The 27,249-nt window shown below is 31.9% G+C and overlaps 1 protein-coding gene across 2 annotated transcripts; it reads left to right on the forward strand.

Moving 5' to 3' along the window:
- The first annotated feature begins 1,793 nt into the window (after positions 1-1,793).
- Positions 1,794-25,832, forward strand: LOC126810397 (PDZ and LIM domain protein 3). Of its 2 annotated transcripts, none has more exons than XM_050535424.2 (9): positions 1,794-2,042; positions 16,838-16,989; positions 17,488-17,626; positions 18,133-18,314; positions 19,939-20,150; positions 21,537-21,636; positions 22,473-22,558; positions 22,829-22,925; positions 23,751-25,832. In XM_050535424.2, the coding sequence occupies exons 1-9, from the start codon at positions 1,914-1,916 to the stop codon at positions 23,752-23,754; spliced, it is 1,101 nt and encodes a 366-aa protein (XP_050391381.1). In that variant the 5' UTR covers positions 1,794-1,913; the 3' UTR covers positions 23,755-25,832. The 2 variants fall into 2 exon arrangements, with proteins under 2 accessions (XP_050391381.1, XP_050391382.1); XM_050535425.2 differs by having other exon boundaries at positions 1,796-2,042; positions 19,939-20,012.
- Positions 25,833-27,249: the final 1,417 nt, after the last annotated feature.

The following is a 27,249-nucleotide window of genomic DNA, read 5'->3' on the forward strand; positions in this document are numbered from 1 at the left end:
CCACCCCTCACCTCAAAACCATGTTGTCCCACGCGCCTATGTGGATGTGTTACAGGAAAGGGTTGTCAATGAAATGTATAACAATTCTGGTGGGACTGTTCATTGGACATAAAAATTAAAAATATTTCGATAGTTTATCCCATACACAACAAAGGTTCCGATGGATTTGTAAAAACTTAGTACTCATTGCAGTTACTCGGGCACTATTATTTTGTTGTCACCAATTTGAATCTGCCCGAACAGCCTTGCACGTGACACGGTGGTGCCAATGCTTTTTCCGGAAATTTCTGTTAATGCTGCCAGTACGTGGACACTGAACACACATTAGGACTTTGTATTGTCTCCGCACTGCAAAATGCTATAATAACGAAAAGCAGGATACGACACTCTTAATAAACTACTCTATTTTATAAGTAATTTTCGTGATAAACAAAAGTCAAGGAATTGTTGAAGTGCTGGGTTGGAAAAACAGAATGCTGAAAAAGGACATCATAGTTGTCTCCCTTGAACTACATACCTCTATTTCCTTCTTTCATTAAATTGCCCAATCTTTCGCTATATTTCTGTCAAGTCAGTTTATAGGCTATGTGGAAAGTGAATTGCCTACTGGACTTCATGATAAAGATTGAGATATCTAAATGGAAACCTCTCTGATTTGTATTTAAAAAAAATAATTACATTTTATGAGTGGGTTTGTGTGGGTTTGTTTTGAGAGCTGACAATCGAATTTCAATTTGTTTTCCCTTCTGCGTGTTCAACAGTTGACAGTTTAATCCAACAAGTACGATATTCACTTTCCACACAGCCTATAACCTAACTTGACAGAAATGTATTCCATCTCTTAGCGAAAGATTGGGCAATTGTCTATGATTCCAGGAACTGAGCATGACGTCATATCAACAATTGAAGACCATGGGGTTTTTTTTTCGAAGAGCGTCGCCGTTTCGAAGAAGCTGAAATCCACATTTAATTTTTTTTTTTTTTTTAAATTTCAATAATCATTATAAAGTATTAACCGAGATTAAGTAATAAAGTACAAAGGTAAAGGTAGGTTTCCAAATGAATTTACGCCCTGTTTCTGTACTTCGGTTTGTTCTTTTTTTTACCAGGAAAAAATAAAACACATTAGCCTAGATCAACTTTCCCTCTGTGTATAGACTTTCAAGTTTCAAGCTATGTGAGAGTTTCGGTTTGATGTTATATGTAGCCCTACATCACCTATGATTTGGGTGAATTAATTACAAAATCTGACTTAAATTCGTTTTTTTTCCTGGTATTTTGAATTACACTATTTCTCTACAAGTCGTCACCCCCTTATGATTAAATCAATAATTCTACTGATAATTCTTGGAAATACAATAGTTCAATAATAAAAAATAAAACAGTTTTATGGGCTCTTGTTGAAGGGACTCCGTGATCTGAATGACGAATGTATTTGAAGCATTATGACGTTTACCCTTTATGAGAGACTCGGGTAAGTTTTAAACCACATTTTATTTATAAAGTTTAAATAACTTGCAATTGTTGTTGTTATGCTTATATACAGGATAAACTTAATCGTAAAATATTAACAACGATTTATAATAGACTAATCAGACGCCCATTTATTATTTTTACCATGACGATAAGCACGTCCTAATACGATGTTTTCAAGTTCAATGATATTTACGATCTTAATTACTTATGTCAAAATCCGTAACACAAAACCTCAGGAATTTCAATTGAAGATCTTCATAGATATAGTATTTCCTATTGTAACACGCCTTCGCCACATTTCCCGCCATATGACGTATAAATCTAGCGATGGGAGCCGTGTGCAGCTTGAAACTATCAGTTGGTTACTTGGACTGTCAAGGACCGTAAGGAGATAAGAAGTCGGCATTAACAGGCACTTTTTTTAAACAGGTATTAAAATGTCGAATGTGGAACATATCCAGGGAGAAACATTAGGTGTTCACTTGTCTCGTCCAGATTCTGGAACACCATGGGGCTTTCGTCTACAAGGCGGTGTTGACTTCAGTACTCCTCTCTCAATTCAAGTGGTAAGTTCGCTATTCTATTCACTTACAAATAATACATTGAAATAATCACTGGATAAATGGATATGCTTGGGTGATTTAGGTAAAACATCGCTTCTGATAAGTAGAGACAAATATACTCTTAATTTGTCTAGGTAACATCTAAAAATAAACAGGTTATATTTACAGTGGTATATTGAGAATTATATGCCGTATCAAATTACATTGGAAACCATCTATACATAATTCACCGGTTACAGGAAATAGACGGTCATAATACACGCTTTTTGTGGTCTGTTGGTCTTATTAACGGTCAATATTTGAACGGTAATGAATGGGATTATTGTGCTACTGGTCGAATAGTTATATTTTATAAAAGATAAGTAAAACGTGTTGTTAGATAGGTTTACGGTAACTATATATGGAGAGTAGGTATTCGTGCCAAGAGTACAGGATGATATAGGTAGTGATGTGTTCATTATTAAACTGGTTGCCACTCTGATTGTTGTACAAACAACAAAACACTGGTTGTTCTGTATGTTATTAGTCATTTATATAAGTAATATTTAAAAAATGATATACAGTAACATTGGAAAGAAATAGAACTAAGATAGATTTCGTGGGAAGTAGTGGCTGGTGTAAAGAATTTGTGTAGCACTTTCATGATTGTAGGTGGTGGTAGGGGGTCAACAATGTAGCCAATGGAATTTTATAAATGCTAGAAATAAATGTTTAATTGTAAGGAATACAGTATAGTGATGTTAATAAAAGATTATATGGTTAAACTTAATAATTTGCTAAACTAAAGTCTGCCATTGAAAAAAAAATATGACAAGCTTTATAATGTTATTTTGTTTGTTTATAACATTCATTAAAACGAAAAATTAAACTGGGTCTTTATTTGTGTGGCACTCTGTATTTACTAGTATCTGGTTTATATTCCTCTAAGACAGCCATGTTCAGTCTAGGTTTTCTTACAGCCATTGATCCTCATTTGTATTTTTAGGAAAATAAGGGGGTTTGGATGGCCGAATGGTTTGCGCATATCATAAGGTCTGTCATTGAGTTAACTGCCATGGTTTCGATTCCTCGGTTGTATGTGACAAGGAGTAGGGTCACCTGTCCAACCGCGTCGGTTTTCTCCGGGTCCACTTGTTTCCTCCCACTACTAAAGACCCCTATACACAAGCGAATTATTGAAATAGAATTAAACCATATGTTAGTCCCGAAATGACCTTGTTTATGTCGAGTGGACATTAAACCCCATTTCTCTCTCTCTCTCTTTTAGGAAAATATATTTCACAGCTTAACATTAATCCACACTAAAATGTAGTCAAATTGATTATATTATAACCTATGATTAAGAAAACCAAACCAAAATATCAATGGAAAATAATCTACTGGCTTGGATTTAATCAGATTTAAAGAGGCCCATCAAAAAATTTTACCCAACACTGGCCAGTTAGTATCTATGCCGAATATTGCAAAATTTTGGATTCAGCATATTTTGGGACTGATGTTCCTTGTAAAGATTTAGCTTTCACAAGTACTTTGCAAAGGATTCAAATCACACAAATGAAAATCAGCATCTTTAAGCAGTTCTCCTGCATTGTCTGTAATAAAGATATTTAAAAAAATCATCTAATTTAACTGACAAGTAGATTGGATTAATTATAAAGTTGTTATCATTAATGAAATAGCTACATGAAATTGACATTAAGCAAATGAAATTGTATCATATTCGACACAGTAGTTGAATAACATGTTTATTTTTGGTGTAATCTATACCTTTGTGTTATGAAATGTAAACCCTAATCTAACCCATTATCAACAACTGTTAATTGGTTCTGTACACAATAAAGGGGCATTTAACTGTCAATCATCCATGTAATTGACAGTGTGTTGGTGGTTGAACTATGGGTCTCCTAGGATCAGAGGTTAAGCTATTGGAATGTTACAGTACAGATAACAACCCAGACATGAATTAGATGTCTCATTCATCACATACCATTAAACAATGTAGAAAAACTGCACAAAAAAATGAAATGGTGTTTTGTGGCATGTCAGCACCAACTTGGCTATATTGCACCATACAGATGATGATCTCGACAAGAAGCAAAATAAACACAACAGTATAAACATTATTATTACACTAGGGGGAGTCTAACTAAATCAAAATCTTGATCAAAAAGAAATTAATTGGACTAATTAAAACATCCTTTTGAGCACATTTGAGATTACATGTGGCTGAATGCTATCAATCCCTCGCTGTATAAGCCTATCCATCTGTCAAGTATGTTCACATACAACACCCAGTGTGGCTACTTTGATGTGGTATCAGATGTTTTGGAAATAGTAAGTATACCCTGATAGTGCCCCATACATATACCATGAATGAACTTGTTACATGTAAAAAATAAATTATTTCAAGAATTCATCAATAAAGTGGTGTCCTGTGAATACCTATATAAATTTCAGAGGTGATCGATCTATCCTAACATAAACATTTTTATTTTGTTTGAGCTTTAAATGTAGGTACATGTGTAGAGAAATAATAAAAATACATGTCAAGCCCCAAGGGCAATACACCTAATATTCATTGTGAAAAGTAAACGAACAGAAATATAATTTTGTACTGTAATGTTTTTGTCCATCACTATATAACTTTTTGATTCTTTTATAATATAAGTAGTGAAAATGTCAAGTAAATTTTGTTTTCCCTAATCTTACATAATTGCTTTCATATAGTAACGTAGACTAGGACTTATGATGAAAAACTATAGAGGCAGATCTGGGGCGTGGCCTGGGAACACCCATTCCACTTTTGATCTGGGAGTACCCATTTTGATCTGTCATGGTACTAAATGGGTCAGCATAAAATTGCTGACTGCAGCTATCTTAGTGCAAGGACATTTCATTACCGGTACTATGTGTATAAATTTTCAGTTCCATGTACGATATATGCATTTGTAATTAACCATAACCTCTGACAATGGTTGTCAGAAGAACTTAATTGGTTTCACTTAATGCTAATTATTATATCATCTTATGTATGATCAGATCTATAGGATTATATAGTTTTACTTACTGTGTTTTGATTTAAACCAGAATAGATATGTAAACAGATCTACAGTTACATTAGATTATATATAGGTACCACCCAGTTTACTGTAAACATTATAAAATGGTGGCTAGCTACTAGCAGCAGCTGATGCACGTATCAAGTACCATTATATAAAAACAAGTAGATTGTGCTTTAGAAATGGAGAGAGAATTACTTGTCTGAGTCCTGAACGTGCTATAGAAATACATGGTCATAAAGTTACAATATAGTAGTCAATATGTAGATTTGTTTGTTTTGGTAGATTCTATCCAGAATCAGTATTGAATACAACTGTAATATTTGTTTTTCAATGGGCTGTATTATGGGCCTATAATATGCAAATTTGCATGGTAAAAGTTTTTTTTGAGTTGTCATGTCAAAGTATGTAAGAGCTAAATCTGACTATTGCAATCTTTCTTTTGGCCTCAAATGTTATATAGATTATTAATTAGGCTATTAGATTATTAATTTTTAAACTATTAAGCAGTATGGTTATGGAGTTCGGTCAAATATACTATGATTCATGATCTGGTCAGTCATAATTAATTGATTCCTTAGTCTACTAGGGAGATCCTCTTTAGAGAATATTTCATATATTTAGCTACCAATTAAATCTAAACACAGATTTATTAAATACAATCTTTTTGAAATTTTAAACTTTTATATGTTGTTTATATTAGTTAAAGATACATTATGGAAGATTAGATAATGAGATTGCAGTTATCACTATAATAGTTAAAAACTAGATGATGTAAAGGTAAAATGCTGAAAGTTTCATACAAATTGCTTCACTCTAAGCCAAGAAAACCTTATTTTAAAATCACTGTAGCCTTGATTGTGAATGTTAGCGCTGTCATGAAAATTAACAGTCTCGATTATCTATTTTGCGTTTAATCATCAACAGATGTTGAACAGCAGATCAGATTCAAATTCAATAAAAATCGAAAAGATATGATGGCATCGAGAGTTGATTATGGCCTTTTCATGTTAATAAATATCTAATTAATAGTTTATATAACTAGGCAGATTTACCTCATGCATAATGCATGTTTAAGTGAAAAATCCTATTAAATTTCAGTGATTTCTAATAACTTCCAGTGTTATTGCTTTTTATTGATTGTTTACACTCTAATGACAAAAGTTGTCATCCAGTACGTTTCTAATTTATATGCTTTATTCAGATAGTGACACAAATTCACTTACTGGGTAATTACTTCTAGAGTTATGGCACTTGTTAATGTTGGACTTGTCATCCAATCTGCATCTAGCCAAAAGAAAAATCATGTTAAGTTCAACAATTTCATTTAATTACTTCAAGAGTTATGGCCCTTATAATAAGTCATCATCTGATCTACTTTAAACTTATGTTATTTGGTTTGATTATTGAGACCGGGGACGGTTTGCACAACATAGTTGCTGTGGGTGTATCTATCTTTTATGTTACTGACATTTCCACTGCAATACTGTCTAACAAAAGTTTTAAGAAGTTTATGTTCAAATGGCATGAGTTGTCCTGACCTCCTCCTCTCCCCTTGCCATTGAAGAGACATCTATATCTATTATGATTTTAACTAAAGGTTAGAGCTTACTGGTAAGCAAGACTTATATTAGAACAGACCACTGATAAGTATACTAAACAGCAAAAAAAATGTCAGTACGATTTCAAAACCATTACTAAATGAATCAAAGCAATTTTTTGTGAACAGTATGTTTACACATTAGTGGTTAATTCATCACAATTCCAAGACATTACAAGAAGGTTTAGAGTCTGTACACAGTCTATATATCAGTATCTGGTGTGTCCACCGCAAGTGTCAACAGCAGGGCAGCATCTGTACATGGAATGGACCAGACCAGATGATTGATGAAAGCCATTGGCACCTGGAACCACACTCTCAGAAAAGCCTGGTGCAATCCATCGGCTTTGTTTGCAATGCATCTATTCAGAGTAACATACCAAACTGATGTTTCTTTTGCTGCTTAGTAGTTAAATCTTTATTTAATGTTATGTAGATATTGAAATATAAAATGGGAAGACAGTGGAAGGAAATAGATTTTAAAATGATATTTTACATCTCCTAAACAAATCAAAGCTTATCATCAATATTTCATCAAGGAAGGATTCAAGTTTAATGTCTGATATCTCTCTTTAAAGATGATTATTGAAAATATGAATCTATAGGCTAGTTGTATTTTATCTAGCCATTCCTGTATGAATATTTGTAATTTTAATTAAATATTTCTACAAAGATGGACAAACTACTTTAATAAATCATTGGCATGATAAGATAACGGTGTATATACATGTATCTGTAGCACAGATATATGTGTGGAATATATGCCACTAATAGACCAAAGATTACCAAAATATCATTTAGTAAGGGAATACTGTACTTATACAGAGTTACAAAAGAAATGCCACCACATTGATTATTTCAAAAGCAGTGGATTTGTCTGTATGACTAATATGTTTACCAGTAAAATACAGATACATTTGCATTTAAATAGTTTCTCAAAGCTATTCGGTACAGTTTTTTGTGTACTGATATTCATTATTTGAAGTGAATTAAATTGACAATCACTAGAAATTGGGAAAAACACCAAAAGTAATGCAAACATTGGTCATTTATGTAGTATCGAATACTCAGATAGCATTCAAATGATGACATACATGTAGACCAGCTGTATAGTAAAATTTGAATAACAGTAAAATTAGTATTCAGTATGACCACTAATAGTAATAAGATTCAGCCAATTTTTCAAAATAAACAAGTAAAGTATTGAATAATATGATAATTATCTCAATATTTTGTTTCATTTCGTTTCAAGTGTTTTAAACTTTGTTTTTAAAAACAAAGGCACAGAAATCAGAAATGATGTTACTGGAATGTAAATGGCATTTCTTTTGTCTTTTTGTATAAAGTAGTACATGTGTAAATAGTTGTTGTACAATAGTTACAAGATGGTATTAATCTGTGGCTAAATACAACATGTCTTTCATCAACAACACAGCTTGCCATTTTACAAGAAGTAAGCTTACCGGTATATGTGAGAGGTGAAAAAATGCTTCCTACAATACATCCAAGACAATTAGAAAATGTCATTGGTTAATTATAATAAAAAAAGATTGCTTTCCCTGACCACCCTACTAGTTCAGAACAGGCTTAACTATTTAGCACCTGGATCACCAAAAACTCTGCTGCACAATATTTAAGAACCATATACTATAGGTGGTCTAAGAAGCTATGGTAAAGACGGTTTCAATAGTGTGCTTCAAAACTCTTAAGTAATACATAGTCAACATTTACATATACCAGGTGCTAAAAAGTTAAGTGTCACGGAATGCACCATTTTTGGACATATGCAGAATATAACAGAATATTCCAGGCTCAATATTCCAGAGGTCCAATAATCATTTCCGTTATCAGGTCCGTATTATATATTGCTCTTTAGTTTATAAAGTTTCTGATTTTAGCTAGCAACACTGGCAGCTCCCTCCCAAGATGAATTGAATTCCTTATTAAAATTTAAAAAAAAAGAAATATTAAACAGTCTTACTGACATGTCTAAGATCATAAAGATGGCAGCAAGAAATCAATAGACAGTAATGAGAACTTTCAATGTTAATATTTTGACGATATTTTGAACAACTGTAAGTATTACCATAGTCGGGAAAAATTTGGTTTTAACATAATAATGTGAACCATTTACGTGTATTTCAATTAATTGTCCCATCTGCTATAAGGGTATGTCACCTTGACATTGTAACTCACTATTTCTCAGAAAGTTGCTCCGATTTAAGTGAACATTTGATTTTTTGAAAAAGTTTAATCGATGCCTATTTAAGAAAAGTACAAAACCGTTATTGGTTTAATAGGAGTAGGAAGTAAAGACACCACTGATTGTATCGACTGTTTTGATTAGTTAGCTAGTTAATCTGGTGAGCTTATGAAAATAATGCTTATAATTGCTGTCAAGCATGGCAATGGTTAATGCTTGTATCTGGAATATAATCAACCCCTGATCCATATCCAAATTCTAGCTTCCTCAGTGCACTTCAAATAATAAATGTTGCCATCACAGGCATAATGTCTGTCTTGCTTAATCTAAGTTTTTGTGCACACCATGCAGTGTTAATTTAGCAGAATGTTCATGTTTATTATCAAACTGCATTTATTCATATAAAATCTGATATCAAGTGATTATTTTTTGATTGATTTTTAGCATGCTACATTTAGATTTAAATATTAATCAATATAAATTACCTGACAGTGTTCAGCTTTTCACATATCTTCGTTATATAATTACTATAAATAGCCTGGTATATATTGATAAAACGATTAAAGCGTATATATATATAAATATATACATCAATAATATGAAGGACAGTAAGTAGTTTAATTTTTGTATAAAATCGCATGTTTCAAGGTACACATGCATTGTTACCGCTCCCTTGGTCAACTTTGCTGTTTCAATGTTGGATCAAAATTACTCTAATTTCTTTTTAAATGTGATCTTTTCATGACTAAAACCACAATATATTAAAGTTATTTAGAGGCTAATGTATCCTACATACAATAAATCCCTGAAATTTCTCATATATGCAGTGATAGAAAGGTCAGTTTTATAGACTAGCTGGCAACAGTAAGCAAGCAGTGTTATGGAAACAGAAGATATTATATATTTTAGAGGTTTGAGTGTAACTAAGCCGTAATAAATTGTTACAATTTATATATACTCTTCAAAAAAAGTAGGGGATATTCAGAAACAATACAAAACTGCGGAAATGCACTGCTGTTTTTATTAGAAGTAACCAGTGTATGTTAATAACAGGCCAATTGCCTACACATTAACATAAACTGTTCATATGGGCGGCTTATCTGAAGGCCCCATTTCACTCGCAAAGAGATACACCCTCAAGAGTGAAAATGGATGTTTTTGATTTTTGTCTTAATTATGAGTAATTGCTCCACCAATCCTAAGACATTCAGCAATTCGTTGTGGCATGCTCCTAATCAAACATCCAATCTTGATTTGGGGCAATCTTACCCACTCCTCTTGCAGTGTTGTCAGTTGACATTGACGAACACCTCTCCTGATCAATTAAACGTAACACACTAAAGCAAAGATACGCTAAACAGTAAATCTTATGCAAGAACCGATAGGAAAGCAAACATAGATAGATAAACCAGCACGCGGCAGTTTTCATCAACCCTTCCTTGAAGTGTCAAATTTGACAATGAACCCCTCCCACGTGTATGGCGATATTGCGTGTCGCATGTGCAGCTCAGTGGTTCTGTTGGGGCGATAAGTTCTTCATCTGTGAACATACTCTCAAAGCATGTCAAGTGTCCATGACTATTTATCATATCACAACCTGCATAGGTATTTGCATTTCAATATCCCCTACTTTTTTTTGAAGAGTATATGATAGGTACATGTATATATTTATCAGTTAGTGTGTTTAAAGGCTGATTAATAATTACCTGGTACAAGTTATTCCGATTTGTATTAACATATGATATTTTAAGATAAAGGTTAATTTTAAAACATGATATGGCAAATTATATATGCTTAAATTTTCAATTTGTTTATAACCAGAAGTCAGAAATTGATTGATATCCATGTTATCCATGTTGGGCACCAAATGCTGGGAAAATTTGGGCACACAATTGTACTTTGTAAAAGTTGTATAAAAAAATATTGTGTTCTTGAATGTGTCCAATTTAACAGCGAATTTAAATTCAGAGTGTCTATAGTTAGACAATTAAATAGAAATCTTAAGACTCGAACCCTCTATTGTTTGGAGTACAGTAAGCCACGAGTTACAGTTACATAAACAACTGTTTTTAGTTGTGTATATTACAAGTAAATAAAATTTAGTTCTCTTTTATTGATGATTTAGAAATTAAGAACTTATTCATCGCAAAAGAGATATTATTATTATTATTATGTAACATACTAAGAACCTAACTACATTTTTGGGGCACCAACCACCAACACCCCCCCAGTCAAAAATTTCCCCGTACGCCTATGAACACTTTGACACATTGGTTTTTAATCCAGATCAAAGTAGGTGTGTTCCTTTAACAATATATTTAAAGGCATGTAATGCCCTTATTAAGTGATAATAAGTGAATCATTTTATTTGCGTTAGTGACATGAATCATTGACAGGAAAGAGAGATTGACCTTTTACACCATGTATGACATTACTGTACTCAGGTAGATTAAAGATGAAAGCAATAAAATATATATATATATACATATCTATTTTTGCCAACACTGACAATAACTGCAAGGAGAGAATAAAAGAAGGACAGTCAGGGGTGGAAGAGGGGGTTGGTGGATCCTCAACCTCAAAAATTTCAATTGCCCATGTTAAAATTGATTATATCTTGACTAAAAAAATAACAAAATATTTTCAAAAAATTGGGAAGGGTAAAATACTAAATAGCTTTTTTCAGTGATTTTCTGTCGAATGGAATATTTTTGAGAAAATTATGAAATGGAATAATTTCATGTAATATGGAATATTTTCATGTAAAATGTTAAAATATGGAATATTTTCATGTAAAATGGAATATGGAATATTTATTCATGTACCATTGGTTGCCTCTAGAACATTAACATTAAAACCAGTGTTGTTGATCACATGGGTGAACATTCTGGCAAATTATTACAATACACTAATATATGGAAGATACATTCCATGATGTCTGGGATGGTGAAGGGGGATAATCCTGTCTATCACAGATAAAAGTTCTAATTAATTAAAACTCCTCATTACAATGAATTATTGATTAAAGTAATGAGAGAATGTTATATTATCTTACATCAAGTAAACACAATACACGAATGGTCTTCATCAGATTACCTTTCCTATATAGGTATAAACATACAGTTCACTAATTGGGTTGGATCTGTCTAGATGTCTGCAGAGGTTTATCTCTGAGGAATTATATACGCCCGTCTTGATCAATAATTACTTATAATCATTTTTGATACTCTTTGATATTTTGCATATTTCTCCAAGATGAGGTAACTGTTGAATTAAGAAATCCTTAATGCCAGAGTACATAATTTATATCTTAATTTATATCCATTGTCAAACATCTTATTCATTATCTGTGATATCCCTAATTATATATATATAGCAGGAGAACCACGCTACATGCAAAGCAAAACCGATAAGAAAAACCTGTGGACAACACAGACACTGCTAGAAATAAACAACAAATATCAAATCTGGGGATTAGCTGTAAGCATTGATTGCACTGTACAGTCATGCAGACTTCACTCCAAATGGAAAAAAAAGACACAATGCGACAAGTCTTGATGGTGGTCGGCTTCTGAATAGTGATAGTCAAAAAACTCATAATAGCACAAGTTATTGAACTTGTAAAATTTTCTCTTTCTTCTTTTTATATGTGGGAGTATATAATCTTCACCTTGGTTCATTAGTCTGGTTACAATTCTTGTACAGGTCAGACTTGTTTTTGGAGCATTCAGGTAATCCTAAGGAGGAAGCCAACTGAAATTCAGATATTTATTTCAAACATGTAATTGGTTAGAATCCTGTCCAAATGTCTTTAAGCATATTATTTTATTGATTAACATCTCATATCTTTCAGGATTTCAATAAATCGCTCAAATGTAGAAAACCCATGGGGTTAGGCAAGTCAACCTAGTCCTAGTTATGTACAAGCATGGGATTAAAACTACACACTTGACTCAGTGACAAACCTTATGATCATCTCATTTGATTATAAAAGATGAATTCATCCTGCTTGCAGATCTCAACCTCAGAATAGCCAACAAAAAATTAATATCTAAAAATGATTACTGTATATGTTCTGGAATTCATCTTTATAATATATTGAAATGGAGAAGGTTATCCAGCACACATGGGTGGGTTTCTTTGCTTACTAAAAAAAAGACTCTTTCTAAATTATGAGACGTATTTTTGGTATGGTAGCCTACTTCTGAAATAAAAATCTTTCATTTTACCCCATTGAATTAAGTGAAAGTTTACTGTGTTATTCAAATAACGAGGTTTGTGTGTCTGATTAGGAATTGACTTACAATGACATGCTTGATTACATGTACACGTAATTCTTGTTACAGAATTAATTTGACATCTGCTTCAATATATAATCACACAATTAACCTTTAAACCAATTCTTACAATTTTAAAGCCGCCTGCTATGTTAAGAATTTTAATAGTAAAGGTGGGACTTGAGAATTTGCTTGCTTACTCTCATGTCCGGAAATACGTGTAATGCACTTGATGTATTGAACCTATTTATCATGGCCGTCATAGTGTGAATGAACTTTTCTTCAGAAGCTAAGTTAATTTTCACTGGTAGTATCTATAAATAATTTGATCAGTTGTCTACCTCCTACATATATTTTCTTAAAATAAACTTATATAAACACTAAGTTCAGTTAGACATTTACAGGTAGCCATATAAAGGTCATCATCTACACACTTACTAACACCATAATTCTTAAACAATTCCTGAATATGAATTTTATGGACAATATCCACTTTTTTCACAACTGAATCCATTCTAAAAATGTTTATTTTACATTTTTTAAAGAAAATAAAAGCAAGAAATCAACGATAGATTATCTCCCTGCTTAAATTAAATCTCACTAAATAAAGACCTATCAAAGATTTTACCCTTCCAGGTGATGCTGGTGTGTTTATGTCATCTGCAGAGGATGCTGAATTTTTCCAAACTTTCAATTTATGATATCTTTGTAAATAGTGAACAGAATTTAACCATTTTGGACTGATGTTTCTGGACGTGATTTAATTTTCACAATATTGATTCAGTTGCTTTAAAAGTTTATGTATAAAAATCTGTAGACTCTTTGGTCATGCTGTCCCCTTGCAAAAAGACATTTTAAATAATTCCTCATGACTCTTTCATTTTGTTGATGTGAAGTGTTGAATGTGTCATTTGTTTGATGTTACGTGTGTGGCTGTAAACTGTTGATTTCCATATTATTGTGTGTAAGTATAGGTTCTAGTTAACTAAACAGTACAATGTTGAAATGTTTTATCTTTGTACTCAGGTATATCTAGATATATAAGAAACAGACACGCATACATAATACATAATTAACAACTTGGCAACTTTTATCACGGGCAATTTAACCAATATATAAATTATACACTAAGAATCGGTTTAATATGTAGTAAATGGGTGTATTATTTTGGGTGAACTCGGGTCGTGAACTTTTGAATTATTATTTCCTGTATGTTAGGACTGTAAGTTATTATGTGAAAATCTCTTGATTCCATCCACATCTGTATTTCATGAGATTCTTGGATAATATGTCTACAACTAATGGTTGTTTTCCAGATTTAATCCACATTAACATTAAGAAAACAAAACAATAATTTAAATTAATATAATATACAAGCAGACTTAGATAATAGAACTGAGAAAACTCCCTAAAGTTTGGAGAGAAAAAAGAAGGATGTAATAGAATTGTGTATAAGATATTTGCGGCTTCCCACTTGTCTTTTATTACAAGATTACAGTTTATACCGTTTAATGAAAAAGTTTGCTGAAATTGTTGCGATGAGGAGAATTATAAGTTTGGATAATGGGAACATACAAATCTTGCATAAATTGAATTTCCTGAGATGGAGAGCTATAATTCCTGTCTCATTTCATGCACAGATATCTTTGGGCTGAAATACAAACAGTGTTCAGATTATTTGTTGATAGGCATATTAAACAAGTTCTCATAATGACTCAAGTATAGTCGATGGTATGTTAAATTAAACTTCATCGAGAATTCTACGGACTATTTTTAATAAGTGAATGTGAATCATTGAACATCTGGCAGTAAGATCTATATCTGTACCATGTTATTAAGACTGGATGATATGTAAGCTATACTGTACATTCCTGGGTTCTGTAATAGTTACCACAACTGCACCAAATTATATATGTGGCATAACAAACATTTATGTGATTATAAGCATTCTGGTAATGGCCTTGACTGTGTCATCTATTATCTTTGTTTATATTACAAGAAGAAGAAAAGCTGTTTAATTAATTAATTTCTGTGTAACAAGATATTCTTATAGTGTAAATTACTGTAAATATACATATAAAACTTGTGTAAAATTACCTATTTACATATTTGTGTTAATGTATATTGAAATAATATTTGGTTGAAATTAGTAAAGAAGGATGCAGAGGGATTCTGGGTTTCAAACTTTGTTTATATAATAAATGAAGAACAAGATGCCAATCAAATTTTATTTATTACTCAATGGATTGTTACTCTTGATCAGTTTTTAGTGCATTGTGAACCACCAACTGTAACCATTATTTGTTGGATCACTTGTGTTCTAGTTGTGATTCCCATTTACTGTTATCTCCACATTCACAAGATTATCAAATATGATTCCTATCTTCTGGGATCACCACATTCATGTGATCATCAAATGTGATTCCCCATCTTCTAGAATTACCATTGTCTGAGATCACTACATTTGTGTGAATGCCAACTTTCGTTCCCATCTGGGATTACGTTATTCCCAGAATCACTAACAGACATTCCGATCCTCATGGAATCATCAACTGACTAAATATACCTATGATCTTTCTGAGGTCACCATCATTAATAACTTGTGTCAACCTGCTTGTATCACCACCTAGCAGTTAACCAATGTTAACCAGTTTTGCCCATTATGATTTCTATGATAATTTCTATAGTTGATAGTTTATACAATAATCAATATAAATACAATAGTATAAAGTAGAACTGTTTTCATACACTTTATGTCTAGTCAGTGATTTTCTAAGGCATTGAGTACATTTATACAAATCAGTCTTCAATTATACTCTAAACTGCTATAATGGACTGCCTCAATAAAAATATTTATATATAAATGGTCTTAAAGACTTCAAGGTGGTTGTATTAGACACATAAAGCTGAATTATATTGATGTTCTTAGTTGTATTATGATAAATAGAAATTAGCTCTTAATTAGGGTTTCACGTTTACATCCCAGAGATCTTGGTTCCTTTCGATATTGTAACATCCTGGGGCCTGTTTCACGAAATTTTAACTAAGATAAAATCCAAATTTTAGTAATTTGATTGGATAATATTAGATTGATTTTAGTGCTTAGCCAATCAAAATTGAGGTGTCTACTAAAATTTGGACTTTATCTTTAGTTAAGATTTCGAGAAACGGGGCCCTGGATTATCTCAGAAAATACTTGAGTGTTGTTCTAAACTTTTTTATTAAATACAATTTTGGGGGTAGGCAATTAAGGTGTTTTGTTTTCACTCCATTTTGAACAAGGTGAAAAAAAGTGCAAACTAATAAAAACTATCTATTTGCAATGTGTTCAGACCTTCCATATTTCTAGATACTTATTTGTAACTTTCATAAACTATTAATGCATATGAAGACAACCTATGTCAAAATTAGTTTTGTTGGCGAAAAATAGCCATGATATTTCTGGATTGTCCCATGGGCTGCATTGCAGGTCTAGTTTATTGATTATATATAATAATTGCCTAAACAATTAGTTATATTTAGACAAGCACTTGTATTTGATTTCAGCAAACATTGATTAGGCTATTTAAATTAGGTTTGTTATGAATTGACATAGTTAATTGTGTAATGTTATATGAAAATACTTTTTTAAAGATCGCTGATACTTGCTATGGTTTCAGGTTCAGCCAAACAGCGTTGCAGAAAGAAGCGGGTTGAAACCACAAGATGCCATTCTACGTATTAATAACAGTGCTGCAGATAACTTTTCACATGAAGATGCTAAAATGGAGATTGTTCGATCCGGCAATGATATACAGTTGTTGATTCAAAGGTGAGAGTTTCAATATTTTCGTCATATAAAATCTTTCCTAATCCTTTATCTATTGAAACTTTTTTTTTTGTGTCCAATTACAATTTACATACTTTTCAACAACTAATTGGATACAACTAAAATCAAGATTAAGGAACTAAATCTCTATTCTTTGGTACCTAGAAATGGACACAAATGGTTCACAACGCATATAATAATGTAATATCAATGTATATAAATGGATTTACATTCAATTGTTTCTGTTTTTATTGTAATTTCTAATCAGTTATATGTGGGATATGTTTAGCCTCGTTCTGGCACACTTTTCATGTGCCAATTTTAAAATTTCCATTTTGTCTTAAATATTGGATATCAGAAGCCCATCTTTTCACGGTAAGATAAGAACACCAATGTTGATTTAAATTGACCAATGTTGCAGACTGTGGAGTTTTGTCCTGTCAGACATGAAATGATGGCCTTGCCATTTGATCTGATAATATAACTCTATTATTTCAACAGGGGAGCAGTCAAAATCTGGAAACCTCAAGTCACAAATCTATCTGAACTTCGACCTGCTGAACTTAAACCAGTCAAAACACAAGGTGGTCAAGAATTTGCTCCTGTCCAAAAAACATCTTTAGCAGTCAATAAACCAGATGTAAGTATTAGGAAATATACATGTGTACTGTATTGCCATAGATACAGGAGTGGTATAATTGGCAGCCAAAATTGTGAAGAATCCTCAGAAGGTTTCATGTCAAGATTAGTCAGTGGTGTGCAGAGAGGGTGGTAGAAGGGACAATAGCCCTGGGCATCCATATAAGGGGGGGCATCAGATAAAAGAAAGAATTTTTTTTAAATTTGAAATTATCGGTGTTAACTTTGTTGTACAGACTGCCCAACTTAATATCAATAAAATGTTTATTTCATTTTTTCATTTGATTTTATATACTTAAAATGTCTTCCTGTCTCATATTTCCAAGTACTAGGCCTTGTACTCTGAGCCAAGGGGGGGGGGGCATTCACCAAACCTCTGCATATCACTGGAACTAGTATTAATCCCTTGGCTCCTTAGATGATCAAATCAAGTCCAAAATCGTACTATTTGCGTATTGCCCTTTCCAAATTTTATCACAGTTTGAAATGTTTTAAATTATATTTCAGACTGGTCCATGTACAATTGGTAGTAGCCATAACAGAGCAGCTAAACCATTTGGTGCTCCAGCAGTTGCTATTCCAAATGTCACCCATTCCCAGTACAATACCCCCATTGGTTTATATTCAGGATCTAATATTGCCGATACATATGTCAAACAAACACATGGCATTGCTGAACAAGTTCAAGGGTGAGTCTCACAATATTATCTAAGTTTATCTTAAACTAATCTTGTTATCATTGAATATCCAAATGTTTTGTTGACTTGATGCAGACATAGTCACTGTGGGTAACAGGCCAACAACTTGGTGATTTTCAACTATTCTCAGGGATTGAATGTAACCATTTCCATATCCCTTGCTATACTGGTATCATATATAATACAGTGAAATTATTAATTAAAAACACTTATATGGATATACTACTTCTGAATTTATTAACATGCTACGTTTCGGTACACATACAGGTATCGTTATCAAGCAAATAATGATATATAACAAAAATGTGATGCAAACGTAGCATGTTTATAAATTCAGAAGTAGTATATCCATATAAGTGTTTTTAATTTGTGAAATCTACCTCTATATGTCTTACAAGGATGACAATGAAATTATGTCATAGACATCTAAGTATAGGTATTTATATAGAGAAAGTTTGGGTTTGATAAGATTTGAACCCATAACTTAACACATCAAATCATGTAGCCTACTACTTCAGAACAGCACCCAGCTCAAAAAAAAGGCAACATGCGGACAACTTACTGATTGTCTAATCCCATCGAGCTCAAGCTCAAAATCTTTCTCTATCCCATTTCATTTTGTTGACTACAACTGCACTATAAATATATAGATTAGGGAGTTTTAATGAGTACAGTTCTGATATAAACTATTCAATAGTACATTATATAAGATCTATTGTATACATGTGTAGGAGGTATTTAATCAATTAATAAAGTTGTATGTTTTGAACTCTCTATCTATTGATTGATATTATATGTACCAGTTGTAAAATAGAACAGGCCGGTCATTGCAGACGACATACATGATTCATGCCCTAATATTGACACAAGAGTTATCTAGGAGTGTCAGTATTCTTTGGTATCCCAGTAGTTTTATATAGTGGTTACAATACACCTACTAACCAAAATGACTACTGTATTTTCACAATCTCCATTTCCTGCTGAGATTTAAAAAATGTTTGTATTAAAAAGTATATTTATATTGTAAAAAGTAATGAAATGAAAGAGATAAGATATAAAAACATTAAAGATGAAAGGGATAGCTTTAAATATTGTTTTTGACCATTATTGTTTGATTTAAAATGAATCTTAGTGCATTTGTGTTTTACATACATGTAGTCATGTTATAGAGCCTCATTGTTATCTGCTTTTAATTTCAAAATATCTCGTATACATGTTTATCATATAAGTACAAAACTATATTAAACAATATCAGGTTAGGTTTAAAGAATAACTAAAAACATATGTGGCTGTGAAATGAAGTTTGTAGTAAAGGTGAGAGAATTTGAACAGAAAGAGGACTTAACACTGGGTGGCAAAGGGGACTAATCCTTAAATGAAAATTATATATTGGTTCAAGTATGATGCAAAATCTCAGATTTTGATAAGAAGAAGATAAACAAAATCTGATTGAGTGTCACACACTGCCCTCGATCTCTTCAATCTGTTTTATATATTAGCAATATGGCACGGCTTTGATAGAAATAAAATGAAAGGGGGTTTAACGTCCTACTTTCTTAAGAGAGATATTATGCAGGGGTTTTTTTTCTGTATATTAATATATTGTATATTTTAGGTTAAGTTTAGATAATTTACCAGTAGGTGGTAAAGTTGATTCTATGTACCGTCCACAAGCACCACCATCACAAGGTGAGAAGGAGAGTGCCCAATTCAAAGAATGGAAAGAGGGGGAAACTCCCCAATATAAGGGCTATACTAATCCGCATGCACAGTCACGGTCTTTCCACGCACTGCAAGAAAATCTTGATGACCAGGAATTAGCTGAGAGTATGTTGTTTGCATGTTTTAGTTTAGATGCATTTTAGATTTTAATTGAAAAAAGATATAATTCAGCTAGAAACTAAATGTTTGTCTAAAAAACATTGGGGTTTGCTTTATTGCTTTTATAAGTCAATTGACAAATACAAGGAGGGCAGATACAAAAGTATGAAACAGGGGAAGGTGGCACAGTAAGGAACAAATCAAGCGGCTGCTTCAAAGGGTGGATGATATAGGATTTGATTTATAGCATTTCATGATTTCCAATGCATTTTTATACACCTACATGTTAATGTCATTGTACATTGTTATTGCCCCTGTCTGTCCATTTGTCCGTCCTAACTCCTTGTAATCATAGAACAGATCAAAAGGTTTTGTGATTATCTTACTTAAACTTCAACTAACCATAGAATTGATCATTTGTAAACTATTGTAAACTCTGTGGGATTATTTTACTACCGGTTGTAAAAGTCCCATTCAAAATTCTCCCATCAATTATATTGGTAGTTATTGCCCTTGATATCAAAACCGTGTAATCAATGTCACAGTTTTTAAGATCTGGTTTTCATTGCAAACTTTCTTGGATTCTGTAGAAATATTTTGAAACATTAATTTGTTGGCAAGCTTTATATACAGGTCGTAGTTAAGCTGCTGGTAGTTGTATCTTTTTTGTCTGGCAATGCACCTCTAAAAAATAGTTCGGAAACATTTCCTATTGATTTTTAATGGGTCAGTTTGCCAATTAAAATTGATGGCATAGTGTCTGGTTATTATCCCCAGTGTCATGTTCCAACTCCCAACTACAGAAATTCCATGCTTATCTCAAATGGTTTTACAAACTACAAAACAAACAAAATTATCTCTGTGAAAGGTAAATTTTTTTATATCCCATAGTTGTTATGTAGGTGTTGTTATTTTATCACTTGATATGTTTTTTCCTTTATATTGTTTCCATCTGAGAGTATAGAATATACATATGATACCTCCTTGGTTTCCATAAATAGATTTGATGTGTGATGCATGAATAATTAACTTTTAGTTTCGGGTGTGTGTTCGTGAGTTAATCACAGCTAATACAATATTTTTTTTTTGTGAGCTAGATTGAATTGATTGTTTAAAAAAAATTACTAAAAGGAAATTAATTTATTTCCTGGAGTTGAGTTGAAGCGAACATGATGTTAGCTACCATTTGCCATAGTAAACCAAACTTTAATTAAGAATTCTAGTGTTATAAGCTACATCATAGCTCTGTATCAGCAGCCTGCAAAGACAAGGCATATGTCTGTTGAATGCAGACTGATCTAATAAAGTACAACAATATATGGTACAACATATTAAATAATTTTTGATTACCAAACAGATTGTATTGTAAAGGTATATATTGAATTATTATAGGTGGCTTTAAACCAGTATCTGCTCCTGCTGCCAAACCACCAGGTCAACAGAAACCCCAACAACCCAGTATGAGATGTGGTGGATGTGATATGTTAGCTACGTATGTATATTTATCACCTATATGATCCCTCCTTTCTCACTATAATAAAGATTCTATTTAAGGGCGTTGAGCAATCTAAAATGCATTTTTGTTGATAAGATATGACATTTTTTGTTATTTTGGGTCGTAAACTAAATATTAATCACCCAAAAAACATCATTTTTGTTTACCAACTATGTTCCAAACTTGGCTCAAAAACATTCCAAAAACGCAACTGGACAATTTTTGGCTATAGGCTTTGGTTTGTCTGGTATCCATGGAAACGCAAAAAAAAAACAATGAGTTTTCTTTGAAATTCTATTAGTACATGCTAAAAAGAGATATCGATAATCACTCCAGTAGATGGAAAGTCGAGGTTATAAGCTAAATTTCAACACCAAAAACATTGTAAAGTATCAGTTCAAATATTTTAAAATCGTTGTTCATTATTTACCTTCAAACGAGATTTTGGGTTAATTCTTTGAATACGCACACAACAAGTTTTAAAATACAACAATTCGGACGTAAAAAGTAAATATTTACTTCAGTGCACTACACTGCCGCTATAAAAATCATTTTATTATAAATGAAATTGTTATACAAAAGCTAATGATCTTTGATCATGTTGTTTTTTAATCCTTTGATCTTGTTGTTGTCATGCATGTTTTCTGAATTGTTGTTATTGCTTGTCTATATATAATTGCTCTACACATTTGTTACTGTACTTGCTTGAAAACGTTGAGAGAATACTCTTCGAAACGTGGCCCAAATAAATCAGTAATTGTTCTTCCATAAGTATGTGTTATAGTTTATTACAAAAGCTAATCATTAATCCATGTTATGTTTTATTATTCTAGAGGTGTTATAGTAAAAGCTAAAGGTATACCCTATCATGTAGACTGTTTCAAGTGTACCTCATGTGGTATGAATCTTAAACAAAAAGGTAAGTAATTAATTTCTATGAATCCAGTAGATTCTATTTATGTCAGCAAAAATGTGCTATAATAACTATTGATAATAATGTATGTGGAGAAGGCTTCTGTTAGTTTTCATAACTTTTGTTCCAATCTTTTTGTACTGTCATTTACATTATGTTCTGGTAGTATAAAATATGGTTAAAACAAGCAAGATGGCTTATTCACACCAGTTCAATGAGATTTCATTTATATTCTTAAATGTCTGTGATGATAATTTATGAATTTGATTTTTGTAGGTTATTTTGTTGTGGAAGATAAATTATATTGTGAAACACATGCTCGCAGAATGGCTCAGGCCCCAGGAAATGACATGGTAGCCGTCCCTGTATACAGGTAAATTAACAATCGTTATGCCATGATTTTGGGAAGCACTGTTCGGTTTTAATCATCACAGGTTACTTTGCTTGTCCTCGAATCAGAAGATGATATTTGCCATTTCCACAATTCTGTGTCAAATTTTTACAATTCCGAGTCGAATGTTCACAAATTTCCAAGTTGTTAATAATAACAATATGTCCATTTATATCATGCTTAATCCACTGAGCATGCACGTTGCATATACAAAACTATATACAACAGTTCTTTGTTAGTTTTTGTCAATTTCTGTTGTGAATTTTAAAATGATGAGTTTTTAAGCGGGATTTGAAGATTGACAAAGACATCAAAATGAATATGACTCGTATACAGCAAAATGCAGTGTAACTTACTTAGTTATTGTACAACATCTGATGTCACTACCCATTTAAGTCTTTTTTTCTTAAATAGAGATTGTCATTCTTATTTGAAACAAGATGACTCGGTCATCGTCACCCTGTATCCTTGTATAACCAAAAAAAAACAAAATAATTATTAAATATTAGGAATTTTCAATTAGCAAATGGTTGATGTGTGTACATAGTTACATAGTGATATCTTGAACGGTTTATAAGATATGCTCCAGAAACAAAATTGGGATGGAAAGACGGACTAGGGCCATTTCCATATCTCTTCCTAACTTAATTTGGCACAGGGTAAAAATTTAAAAAATCAGAGTGTTTTTTTCTCAAGTCAGTTAAAACCATAGCTTCTAGGAGACATCACAGTAGTTATCAATAAATACCAAACGATATCGAGGTTTGCTATTTTTTTCTCACAACATCATTTTTTTTTATATTTCAGATAAGTTAGGCTATATGTAAATAGAGAAAAACATTTACCTAAGAATGAAAGTACAGCTGGAATGATGTTATAGATTAATATTATACTGGTGGTTCTATAGACCTGATCATGTTTGTTATGTTAGATGATATCAAAATCACTTTGTGCCTTATTTAATATTTTTATATGTAAGGGTAGTTCTAGAATCACTATAATATAGAATTGAATTCCTCACAAAAGACTTGACTTGCTCCCTTTTTGCATTGTTCACTATAATCACTGTATAAAGACAATTGTTCTATTGTCCCCTCATCATCATGCACGGTTTTAGTCATAAAATATTAATGGATGTAGGGTATAATGGTAAATTTACAAGCAGTGGCGTGTAGAGAGGGGGGGCAGAGCGGGGGATGGGCCCAGGCATCTATTTCGAGGCAGCATCCAATTATAGAGTTAAATTAAATTAATTTTTTTTAAATTTGAAATTATCACTGTTAACTTAGTGATAGAAGCTGGCCTACTTTGACATTAAAATTGTCTTCCTTTCTCGTATTTCTGAGTACTGGGCCCTGTACTAGTCTCCGGGGCGTACACTCAAGGAGTTCGCCATACGCATCAGCAAACTTCTGCACACCACTGTTTACAAGTAAACTATTTATAATTTAAACAGTTAATATAAATCCAGTATAGACCTTATATATTAACTTACATTTATATAGAAAATATGTAATATGTAGATGTATTTCCAAATGTTGATATTCTACTTGTGTCAAATCTGGTCATTCTGTAAATATATTAAAATCTCATAATAAAATATTAATATAGTTTTTAATTTGGTCAGAAATATCTTTGATATACATATATTATTAAAGCAGCTGATCATCATTTGAGGGATTGTAAACTACAAAATATTGTGAAAGTCGAATCTCTTAAAGGAATATCAATCGAAAATGGCTTAATCCTGTTGAATACAATGTCTCTAATTATCTGAATCTCGTTTTACACCAGTAAAATTGGTGCGTACAATTATTCATATTCTTTGAATAATTAAGAATATATCTTTGGCTGTTTATGAAATGGATGTTATTTAAGGTTTTTAGTTAAATACACCTTGAAAAATATTTTTGTTATTATTGTGGGTTTTTTGTTTCATTTGTGTGAATATTTTCATGGTTTAATTTTCTTTTTTATTTAAGAAGGAAACTGATCACTTTGCCACTATGCAATTATGATATAATATATTCGATAACAGACTTTTTCTTGAAAGAATCTGATTTTTATACGTTTTAGCTTGTTTACATGTTCTCTATGCATTTCTAAGGAGTGTTTGTTTTTTCTATGAATTATAAACTAACTTATATTATGTAAATATAATGTGATATGCATTTAAGTGTGATAGCAATAATAATATGTAGATATAGATATTAATTATCCATAGATAAGTAGAACTTAGAATTTACATACTACATATCATTATATCTGTAATTTAGTGAACAAACTTGGCGTGAGGTACCAAACCATATATACTTTATAGTAATTAAACAAAATATAAATTATGATTTATAAAAGGTGCTGTATTTTTATATTATTAAATCAATTTTTGATTTTCTTGAATTTCAATTTGATTGGTTTTCTGGTTATTCGATTTAGTTGAATTTCGGGTAATTCACATTTAATGATTTTCTCAGATTTCGTGTTTAAGGTTGATCTTCAGTAAATTTTAATGAAAAATATTTTGAACAAATTATTTACTAAATATACATCTCTGAATGTTAACCTACAAACCATGACTTTTGTGATTTTGTTATATCTGAATGCATTTAATTGTATTTGAGTCATTTACAACAAATTTAATCTATTTGAATTGGATATTTAATGGATAATAATTATAATTCTATATGATTTAATTAGATTATTATATGATAGTTTATATTTACTGCCAGATTGACCAGCACACTGTTATAATATACAGGTTATTAACACAAAATATTAGCTGGCCTCTTGACATTTTATTAACACAAAATATTTGTTAATCGTGGGCAAAGAAAACTATGCTTTTTTGTTAGTTTTTACACCAAGAATAAATTTCTAGTTTTTACCTATGCTAAATTGTTCTTTTATGTTTTCATCTGAACCTATAAATTTATAGTGTAAAAATTTACACCCATTATATAGGCATATTAAGACCTGTCGTATTATTATTTGGTTAGCTTTTGTTGCATGAATGCCAATAAACAAGAGCAAGAGATGTTATCTAGAGAATTCACATCATTGGCAACCTTGTCCCTTGTATCTTTCCTGCAGTTATAGAAATGAAATGAAATGGGGTTTAATGTCCTACTTTTATATCGAATTCCAACTACCAAGGATCTTTTATGGGCATGCCAATGCGTACACGGAACCTCAGTTTATCGACCCATCCGAACGACTAGACAGCTGTCCTTTCCTGGCCCCGTCCTGCACCACTGACAAGGGGAACGACACACCGAAATATCCTGATGAACTTTCTCGGCAACACAGGGATCGTACCCGCGACCTTCAGGACGGCGTGCCAGTGTCTTACTCACTTAGCCCCCATGGCTCCCTGCAATTACAACAATCTCTAATTACTTCTAAAGTTGCTGCCCTTGATTATGTTATGTCAACAGTATCTAGATTATTTACCTAAAAAATCAGTGTGGGAATATGTTTCATTGCCTGGCAACCAATCTGTGAGAAGCAAGTTACTATATGTCTATTATAACACCTTATACTGCATACTGTGCCACATCCATACAACAACCTCTAAAAGCTCCTGCTTCCTTACTTACAATTTATTGATTGTTTTTGTCAGTCCCGGAATCAATATCAAGTAAAAACTTAAGCTCTTCTGCTGTCTACTGTGCATGATTTGAAAAAAAAAGACATTGGTGTCTTTTTGGAGTTTATGATTAATTCAAATAGTTTCTTTAAAATATAATCTAGAAATGAAGATAAACGAGAAAGCATAGGATTTTACAAGGATATCACTTATATAAAGAGAAACATGTCATAACAATACTATATTCATCCTTATCTCTCTTGAAAGCTTCCAGCTCTCCAAAAAAGATACAAAAATGCCCAAACATCATGTTCGTCAGAAAATGTACCAAAAAATCAATATGCCATTCCGTAATACTGACAAAAGCTATAACTGTTAGTTAGACTGTTAATAAAGTAATGGTTTTACCAGTCACTGAGAGGTTTCAATCATTTGATAAAAATGATGTTAAGCATGATATTATTATATAATACACACACATCATATTTCATACAGCACATTTTTCAACTTAAATGTGAAATAAATCCAATAACTCCCAAAAATTTAAACATTAAGATTTTTTTTTTGTCCGATTCTGTTGAAAACTCAATTGAGGTTTTATGTCATTTTCTATTTAAAATTTAAATTCTACCTTCTTTACTTATAACACCGAACTATTTCTATCTCAGGAGGGCAACTAGTAGAGAAGTCATTAAAAGAAATAGGTAAGATGTAAAGAGT

Source organism: Patella vulgata, chromosome 2 (genome assembly GCF_932274485.2).
Source record: "Patella vulgata chromosome 2, xgPatVulg1.2, whole genome shotgun sequence".
Classification (NCBI taxonomy): domain Eukaryota; kingdom Metazoa; phylum Mollusca; class Gastropoda; family Patellidae; genus Patella; species Patella vulgata.